The sequence below is a fragment of the Brachionichthys hirsutus genome, chromosome 7 (assembly GCF_040956055.1).
Source record: "Brachionichthys hirsutus isolate HB-005 chromosome 7, CSIRO-AGI_Bhir_v1, whole genome shotgun sequence".
Taxonomy (NCBI): Eukaryota; Metazoa; Chordata; class Actinopteri; order Lophiiformes; family Brachionichthyidae; genus Brachionichthys; species Brachionichthys hirsutus.
In genome coordinates, this window is record NC_090903.1 from 10,432,031 (window position 1) to 10,442,601 (window position 10,571).

Consider the following 10,571-nt stretch of genomic DNA (forward strand, 5'->3'; position numbering starts at 1 on the left):
GTAACTGCGATAACTTGTGGAAAAAGGGTATAATATATGATCTTTAATTTGAATTAAATTAGAATAATAGGAAGTTTTCACAGCTGACATCATGGACTGATAGTTGGTTAGACTGTCTCTTATAAGCGGAGAGCGAAACCACTGCCATTCCAGGTTTCTGCAGCTCTTCCTCAGGGCCATCAAATCCTCATTTATTCAGAGACTATGGCTCATCTTGTATCACGTTTAAGTTTTTGCTGGTGCCACTGAATCCAGTCAGTCCTGATGTGCACTGTTAAAATGTTCAGCGAGACATCCCATTGAAAATGCCTGACTTGAAACAGGATCAAGAGCATCAGCCACAAAGATTAAAATCCTGTAAGGCTCTGGGGTTAATAAATCCAGAATTTATTAACCCCAGAGCCTATTTATTAATAACAATTATACAATTATTAGAAATAAAGTTATGCTTATGCAAAGTCTATAAGCATAATAAAACAGCATAGAAAACACTGTTTAGAACAAATTTACATTCCCACACATCAAAAACAGCTGTGTGTCCTACTATGACATTGTCATGATTCCTTGAAAATGATTGTTTCCTTGAGGACAGTGATGACGTGATGAGGAGCATCGCTCAATAAAAGCAAATTGAATACACAAAAAAGTCAAGCACCATTTTAATTAGCTCTGATCTGACAAGATTCCATCAATTTAGCAGATAATCTGTGCAAGATTATACTTTCTGGCACCCTACCCACATTTTGCTGCCTTAAAAAAATCCTCTGAGTTGCAAATAGAGGATGGACATTTGAGTATTACCACTTCTCCCCCGCTCTCTCAACAACCTCTGAAATCCTCTTCGGGCTTGTATCTAAGTCGCAGCATTCTATAATTGTAGAATTTTATATCAGCAACAACTTCAGTAGGCGAGGTACAAACCTGCCCTTCAGATATGATGCCAACCTGCCATTCTCTTGTACAGATGGCTGCACAATCTGTGCAGGAATAATAATAATCTGGAGTTCTCCATTTGTTAATGCTGAGCGGAGTATTACTGCTTGAATGACTTTCATAAAATGAATGCACTTCATCCGAAGTGACTAAGGTGGGATGGCCTTTCCATAACCCTTCAGTGGTGTCCAAACATGTCTTTGTGTGTTTCAACATGCCTCTTTTGTGCAGAACTAGTCCAGTGGGATAGTTAAATCTGCAACTTAAAAAAGAAAAGAAAAATGAGTGTGTCACTGGTGGAGAAAAGGACATTTCGTTGTTGTGTGTGTTGTGAAGCATCATCAATAACAATGGCAATAATAAAGCTTTCTTCTTTCTTTGTGTTGCATCACTCGGACAGAAAGAGGCTCCACGCGTACATGAGTTCTAGGTCTCTTTAATGTCTCTTTTCTCTTCAGGTACAGGTGCAAACAACACAGACACATTCACCTAGCGACGACCACACTTCCTGCCCGTTCCGCTCATTGATGCATGCGTGCCTGTATGTTGTACCCCCAAAAGGGGCCTTTTTGGCTATCGTCTGTTCCTGTCTGACCTTGGAGAATTAAAGATGGAGAATGAAAGCTGGAGCTTAGTGTTTACACTTGTAATTGTAGTTGCAATTGACTGAAGTGATTTTTTCTATAATAACGTATATCAGATGAAAATAGGAAGGGGGGCGGGTTGGTGTCCATAATTCTGCATAACATTACCACTGGTCCCACATTTGACAGTTGTTTTTAGAAATAGCCAGACCACAAGTCCACCTGTATCAATACCTGCCTGGGAAAACTTGATCTTGAAATAATATTTCCAGGTTAACAAAACAGAGCTCTCTGCAGACTTTTAGCTCACAGAGAGTAATGATGTGTTTTTAGTTTAGAATTCCAGGGCAACTCTTATTCTGACCTTGAAGGTCTCTTCATAGCATTTTTCCTTTAATGTACTATGTTGCTCCATCATAAGGAAAGAGCTCTTGATCCAGCAGACCACACACACACACTGTGCAGCTTACGTCTAACATTTTATTGTTGACTTGTGCTATAGAAGGAAGAATAGTTTTAAAAGCACAAGCTGGTGGCTTAGAAAAACTTTCTGAAATGCCTTTCTGAATACTAAAAATAGTCATACCAGCATCCTCGGAGACTAATTAAAAACCTGAAAGGAGACCAAGTTGCTGCTCTTTTGGCAAAAAGAAAATGTAAGTCATAAAAAGTCAATATCCTGTTTTAACATCTGTTTCTGGTTTACAGGAGGCCTTTCTGAAGATACCAAAGCTTGTGAGAAAAAAAAGACAAATGATGAACTACAGATTAAAGATCAGGATACACAACCTCCTGTAGGTGAAGCTTTGACAACATAATCGCCGGGCTGCTTGTTTACACGCTTGCTCTGCTTCCATGCCAGAATGTCAACCTCAGATGGCAAATACGGGAGAAACACGCAGAGACACCATGACTACAGCCGACAACTATAGCGAAACACCTGTCTGGACATTTATGGATTTTAGGCATACACTTGTGGATAGCAAACCGGCTCCCATGCTGTGGCGTAGCTCAAAAGTGAAAGTGGTCAGTTTCTTGATGGGCTTGACACTAATGTTTGTCATCATGGCTTCCTACATCTTAACGTGGAACAAGAAAGGACTTGTGTTCACCCCTTCGTCTGATCAGGTCAGACCGATGGTTGTCCTGACAAGTACAGCATCTACAACAGATGTTTCCCTTGGAAATAATTTAACAGACATGAAACTACTGGTGAAGATCATCACATCCAAGTTGGAATACGCTCCCAGAAAGGTGCCTGATGAAAAGGATATCATGGAAACGGACTCCCATGTAAGTCTGCAGAAAAATGGTCCAACTTGTTTTTGCTGGGCATTACAAACAATGACAGAGGAGAAATGTGATGTAGGATTATACCTCAGTGGAGAGGGAGACAAACAATGAACACCTTACAATCAGCCTTGCAGTAAATGCCTGTTTGATGAAGCTCATAATGACCAATATTTGTCAGCGTAACAGAGGTGCTGATTTATAGTAATGGGTTCTGTTTGTAAGGCCGTTAAGTAACTGTTATGTGCTACTGTACAGCATCACCCCCCCCTGTTTAGTGCATGCTCTCATGTTTTGCTTCCCTGTTGTATTTTGCAGTGGAAAGGGCTAAATACATCAGCAAATCTGACATTGGGAATCTCAATTGCAGCATCAATGAGTCAGAAAGTTAAACACCAATTGAATTGGTGTTGCAGGCAGTATTGCATGGGGTATTATGAATCAGTTCTACACTGATTCCAGAGTAATACTGTACTTTACTATATCCACTGCCTCACATTACAGAGAGTAGAATCTGTTTTCACATTCAGTTCGTTTAATTTACATTGTACCCCAAATTGTTGTGATTTAAAAGGTATCAAAGCATCCATAACTTCTGGCCACCTGATGTCATTTTGCAGCTTTACAACTGTTGTATCATTACCCTTGCTATTTTGCCCCCATCTTGGGTTCTTTTGAACTGTAAACTCAGGTATTCATAATTCTAACACATAGTGCTTATTTACTGTTATTTTGTCTGCAATCTGAATTGTCTTATGCCATTTTGTTCCTCTCTGCAGTTGTTTTCTGCAATTCCTCGCCATTTCCTGCCAGGTATCAAGAGCCCTTGTTGGTATAAGGAGTACAATGAATCAAGCGGGAAGCCGTACAGGAGGAACCTTTACATGTTGCAGTCTAAGCACGTCAGAGCTGTATACAACCGCCTGAAGATGAACTTCCGCCAGCACTTACACTATAAGGATGGCAAAACGTTTCGTCTGCGCTGCTTGCCCTTCTTCTACATCATCGGCCAACCAAAGTGTGGAACAACTGATTTGCACAACAGCCTGCTTCTGCATCCAGACGTCAAGTTTAACACGTTAAAGGAGCCACACTGGTGGACCAGGAGACGCTTCGGTAAGTCATCATTTGTAACGCTTCGAGATGTTCAAAGGATTTCTGAGGATTGTGCTCCTTAGTTGTACCAGCAGCTAATGTAGGGGGTGGGTGATGTTGTCCTGGATGCTTCGTAGCTTCTAAAGCATTCTTCTCTCCATCACTGCCACAAGGAGTCCAGTTTCACCCCCTCAACATCACCTGTCTTATGCATGAGTCTGTTTAAGGGGGATAAGGCTAATGAGTCATAAGATGAAATTTTAGAGAAAAGTAGTTGAGGCGAGACTCAGGACAGAAGTAAGTATTTGGGAGCAGCAGTATGGCTTTATGCTAAGGAAGACTGTGACAGATGCAATTTTTGCATTGAGGCTCGCAATGGAGAAGTACAGGGAAGGTCAGAAGGAGCTGCATTGTGTCTTTGTAGATCTAGAGAAATCCTATGACAGGGTGCCTAGAGAGGAACTGTGGTACTGCATGAGGAAGCCTGGAGTGGCAGAGAAGTATCTCAGAGTAGTTCAGGAAATGCATGACAGTCGTACGACAGCAGTGAAGTGTGCAGTTGGAGTGACAGGGGAGTTTAGGGTAGAGGTGGGATGCACCAGGAATCAGCTCTGAGCCCCTTTTTATTTGCCAAGGTGATGGATAGACTAAGATTAGATGAGACAGGAAGCCCCTTGGAATATGATGTTTGCAGATGACATTGTGATCTTTTGATGATTGTAACTGACAAAATATTTTGTTTTGAAAGACTCTATAAAACAGTCCAGAGAATTGCAAATCAACCTTCTCATTTAAGGTGTTCAATTGTGGCAAAGTTTTACACCGGATTCCATTCCTGCTGCAACTCTCTGCATTTTTCTGGGCTTGGGACCAGCTCAAGAGAGACACTGGCAGTGCTATGCTAGTTCCCCCCATTACCTGAATTACCATGAGGTTGCATTGACTGTATAAAAGAGTAATGAGGATTATTTTGGTGCAGGTCCAGAGTTAGCAGAAAATCAGAAAAGGATTCCACTGGAAGATTACCTGGACCTGTTTGACTTGGCAGCCCACAACATCCAAAACGCAATCAGCGGATATTCCTCTGGAGACCACCGTGCTCCCCAGTTCATAACAGGTAAACAAACACATGTTAACATGTTTGAATATGGAGAGGGAAGGATTGGTAGCATTACTGTCTGTTCATCTGATGGATGATTCTCATCCTTGTACTTTTGAAGTTTTCATTTGGCATTTTCTGAAGAAACCGAGAACCAAATGGATCCTTTCTGTCATTGAATTAAATCTTGATTTAGTGCTTGGCCTCACTCACAAGGATTTTAAGTGTCTGACCTCAGGATGACGATGATGAATATATTTATTGGATAGAATGTTAGAGTACAAGTACAGTCACACAGTAGCATGTATTACAGTACAAATAAAGTCAAACATCCTGTCTAAGAGGAGCATTTCAAAAAAGCCCCTGCGGTCTTGTTTCCGTTCAAAGTCCTTAGTACATAAATCATCGACATTTAACAGAAATTAAACGAGACCCACAGTGGTGCTCGCATCAGCCTAGATGCGCTCTGGGCTCACATCAGCATGGTGTCTTGACAAGTTCATATCAAACTTCCAGTTCCTCTGGATATTGTTTCACTCACCTTCATTCACACTGCATGCATCTGTGAAGATAAAGTTGACTCATTCAGTTTCAAGAAAGGGATAACTCTGAAATAAACACCCATTGAATTGAATTACATTTCCCCCCCAATTGGGGCAGTTGTTGATCTTTGGGGATGGGGAATCCCTCAACACACAGTATTTAACCTTTGTAAAAGGGTTTATGCAGGCAGATGCTGAAGCTATCATCGCCTTTACAGGTGAAGCGAGTGCATCCACTATGTGGGACAACAGAGCATGGTACAATGTGCGCAAAGATAAGAATGAGTCGGAAACTACGTTCTTGGTCCAGGACTTCATCCACACAGTCCAGCCAAATGCCAAAATCATCATCATACTAAGAGATCCAGTAGAGAGGTACGGTAAAGAAAGCCAGCCACACATCTGTCTCCATAAACACAGATGTTACTTTCTGTAATGGTTTGCTTTGAATTGCTTTGACATTCCCCCCCTGTCATTTACAATTGTGGAAATACCAATATTGTAGAACCAATTTAGAATATAATTTATTACTCTTTTTCTACATCCAGTAAAAATCCTTTTGTAATTCCAGCTGTCTTACACTTCCGTTTCTCCCTCCCCAGGCTTTATTCTGATTACTTGTACTTTCAAAGGAACAACAAGTCAGCTGAGGATTTCCATCAGAGGGTTGTGGAGTCCTTACAGTTGTTTCAGTTCTGCTTGTTTGAGAACTCACTTCGTACCTGTGTCTACAACATCAGCCTGGTCAAAACCCTGCCGGTTAGTTCAATCATTGTTTTCTTTTCAAAACCACTTTGCAGTTGAGTTTTGTGGCTTTGCAGTCAGTCAGTACTGTGATTTGAGAGATTCACAAAATCATATCAATCTGAAACCTCCTAATACACCCCCCCCCCCCCCCCCCCCCCCCACACACACACATTTATCATCTTTATTTTATTACATTATTAGTTTAAACAACTCTTTCTGGAATGAGTTTAAGACTGGTCTCTAAAACTGAAATTGCTTCAGGAGTGGGGAATCCTGACACAAAATCTTCGTACTCTTCTTGTACTCCGGTGCCCCCCTGAGGCCTCATAGTGTCAGTGCCTGGATCTGGATTACCTACATTTTCTCTTAATTCTACCATTTAAATTAAGCAATGGCTTTTATGAGTACTCAGATGTTTATTTAAAGTAAAAAGTAAACAAATATCGCAACTCTATACTAATGCAGTTGATTTATTTATTAATGCAGTTTGTGTTTTTTTCTACGTACAATACTAAAAAACATGTTCATTGATTAACTCACTGGTAATTTCATCTTGGAACTCTTGCATAGGCTAGTTATTGCTTTTAAAACCTGCTAAAGTATTCATTGTGGTACTAACTCTTGCTATGATCTGCATTATCCTTACAGGACTATGGAAGTATTTTCAGCAGCAGGACAATTAAAAAGCAGAATTAAAGTCAAGAGATTTTAAAAGATCAGATTTTTATTACAGACCAAAAAATATTTATATATTCAGCTATTTATTTTTTGCCTTTAATGGATTTATTGTCCATCCATTCATCCATATTGTCAACTAATCAAAATTAATTTGGCTTTTAGTCCATGTATTTGTATATTATTTGTATCAAAAGCACATGTGTTGTTGACCTTTATGAGACCTTATCAGATAGGCAACAAAGGAAAGTTCACCTTTGACCTGAGAGAGCAGGTGAGAAAAGATTTTCCCCGAAAGAGACTTACGTTGCTGACCAGGTTTGACCTTTCTCCACAGGTGAGGTTACATTTGGGGATGTATGTCGTCTTCTTACTGGACTGGCTGACAGTTTTCCACAGAGAGCAGATTCTAGTTCTCCAACTTGAGGACTACTCAGCCAACCTTAAAGGGACATTGAAGAAGGTTCTTAATTTTCTGGATGTGGGTATGTGACATAAAATCTCCAGTAAGAGGCTCATTGATTATTGAAAACTTATATATCAGGAAAAAGTGGCAATATCCTTGTGGCTGTGAATATATCTGGTTGTTTCTGCTTCCCATCCTCCTTGCAGGTCTTCTATCAGAGCAGGAAGAGACAGCACTGGTCAAAAAGCCCAGGTCTAACGGCAGAGCACTTGCAAACAGGAATCTGGGTCCTATGCTTCCAGCCACCAGAGACATCCTCAGGGAATTTCATCAGCCCTTCAACCATAAACTTGCCAGTGTGTTGGACAACAAAGCCTTCCTCTGGAATACTGCCTGAATGCATAGGCATGGACCAAATGTGGATGAACATTACATCAGAATCTAATGCAAGAATACCAAATTAAATACATTAATTTCCAGTGTGAAAACTCATGCAGCGGTGATATTGCTTGATATGGAATTATATGATGCTCTGAATATACGTATGGGTTTTGGTTGTTGATATTTATAGGGTTTTGAATGAATGTGAGAAGTAGTTCTTCAAATCTAGAAGATAAGTGAAAATGTCTGATTTGACAATGTATTCTTTCAGATTATTTTGATATTTCTACAATGTTGAAAGGCATTATTGCTAGGATTAAGGTTAGGAATAGGAATAGTGTTGGGATTAGGGTGAGTGCTGCTGAATAGTAATCCAAAAATGCACTGCAATAGTCAGCATAAAGGATTTAAATCCATATTTTGTCTACAACTAGATTCACTTTAGCAGTCCGAAGGCCATGTTGAATAAAAAGTGATGATGGCATCTAAATTTGACTTTTATATATTGAAACCTTTTCCATTTCCCTTATTATTAGCATGAATACTAAAATAACTTGTACTTGAAACTTATTTGTAAGAGTAAGAGGTCTAAGAAGATTTTAACACAGTCCTTACCAAAATAATAATACAGGAAAACATACATTTATGTGCATTTGATCCATACTTTGGGTCAAATGTATATAAATGCACTCCACTGCCACAGTTAACCGCAGCTGTTTTAATTGTGTCCTGACACAAATGTAAGGACATAGACCCCATTGAGAAAAAAACATATTTGATATTGATTGATAATATATCTTAAACCCTTCTCTGGAGCTATATATACTTAAAGTGAACCCCTAAACAAGAATCCATCTTCCCTCATTTCATTGGTTTAAACTTTAAAATGATTATTGGCGTTCCTGCTTCAACCACACAAAAACTGGACATGGATGTGCATGCAGCGTTCCATCAATGAAGTCAGAGGCAGCTGTCTGCATCTGTGCTGAGCAGCTCTGGTAAACACATGCAGCATGCCAACTGAAGACACGACAGCCGCAAGACTCAGACCAACCTTTTGTCGCTCCTAGCTTTGGTCACGCGGCCTGAAACTGACGCAGCAGTGTAGAAATTATTTAGTGTACTTCCTCAACCTGTGACTTTGATCAGTTTAAGGGATAATGAAAAAAATACATAGTACTTTTGTTCAGGAGAGCTGTTTTACGTCACATAATTCCAATCTATCACATTTTTGTCAACTTGTCGCAGGAACCCAGCAAGCCAGGCAATCGGATTTCTTTCGATTTACTGAGAGTACTGTTTCCCTGCACGACTCCTCCTTTCACCCCGAATAACACAAAGGACAAAGTAAGCCACACTGCTTATAATCAATTTTAAAGATGCAAGAAAAATTATAACAATCTGCTGGATGAAACCTGAACCACCTATAATAGCACAATGGTTACAAAAAATAAGACAAGTTTATTCTATGGAACAATTGACTGCACAATTACAGTTACAAACACCGGGATCTAATCAAGGACTCTCAATAATGTCACAAACCAGCCTTCATTTTAAGTTATTGCAATGGCAATTCATTTATGTTGTGTAATGCCCGGTCTCAGAACAATGTTTGTAGTTGCTTTTTTTTTTTTGTACTTGTTGTGAATAAAGTAAAAAAAAAAAAAAAAAAAAGACTTCTGTAATCTGTCACAGACATTACGTTTTGTTCTTTTTATGTGTGGGAGGAACTTTTTAATGCAAACTATTGAACAAGAAATAAAAACAAACTCATTAAACTTAAGTAAACCAAAGTTCATGTTGCTTATTTGAGTTTAAAGGGAGTTAATATTGAGAAGGTTTCTGAATTTAGGTTTTTAGGAGCAATCATTGATGATCAATTAAAATGCAATTCACATATTGCATACGTTAAAAAGAATGTTTGTGAAAACATTGGTGTTTTGAATAAAGTTAAGTGTTAAAAACAAAACAAAACAAAAAAAAGATGCCATTACTAGTTCTCCCAGACGGGATTGTCAAAAGGGAAAGTTTGACCGTTCAACATTCTTTCCTGCCTACAAATCTTTCAGCTCAAATTGTGTGAAACAAATCCAAAGTTTCGCAGAGAATTATCGGCGACAGCCGGATCTCCTAGTTTCCAAGACTTCACCCCGTAATTGTATCTTCTTATCATTTAAACAGATGGTAGGAAATGATTCACCCTAACAACTGAAGCTGTGTACATCATACTCTCATTTACTGTCAGTGGTGCAGCTGCCAGCACAGCAGGCACAGCTAAAATTAGAAGGGACGTATTTTTGACCGTAGTCGTTTTTAATCCCACATCAACAAGATCTGATTTCGATATTCTTGATTGTGATTTGCTTCCCAGTCTCCAACTTCCATTTAGGTTTTCAGCAGGAAGGAGGGCAGGAACTAAATAGCTGAGTCTGATGAGGGGGAATGAGGATCAGGTGTGTCTTGTTTGCTGCGTCAGTCAGCCTGCTCACAGCTGTCCAGGCTGGAATCACAGAACAGAAAATGGGGGGGGGGGACACACAGAAATGTATCGCACATAACAGGACTGCAACGCTCAACACTCAATAGAAACTTTTCTGGTCTTAGGTGATGTAATAATGATAATGATGCTAATATGTTTCTCACTTTTTATGTCCTAGTTATTTTTCTGTATTAAATGAAGTGACAGACAGACTTCTTGTAGAACACAAAGAATGTAATAAACTGTTGAATTTAATATTCCACTAATTCAAGAGCTTTCTATCACAACCTCTTTATGTAGTACTTCCGATAATTGTATAATTCACACAGATGAAAGACGT

General features: G+C 39.4%; 1 protein-coding gene across 1 annotated transcript; it reads left to right on the top strand.

The window, feature by feature from the left end:
• The first annotated feature begins 2,717 nt into the window (after positions 1-2,717).
• chst15 (carbohydrate (N-acetylgalactosamine 4-sulfate 6-O) sulfotransferase 15) lies at positions 2,718-9,402 on the top strand. Its single transcript, XM_068741261.1, has 7 exons — positions 2,718-2,810; positions 3,587-3,923; positions 4,882-5,019; positions 5,762-5,918; positions 6,146-6,302; positions 7,303-7,450; positions 7,578-9,402. The coding sequence occupies exons 1-7, from the start codon at positions 2,718-2,720 to the stop codon at positions 7,766-7,768; spliced, it is 1,221 nt and encodes a 406-aa protein (XP_068597362.1). The 3' UTR covers positions 7,769-9,402.
• Positions 9,403-10,571: the final 1,169 nt, after the last annotated feature.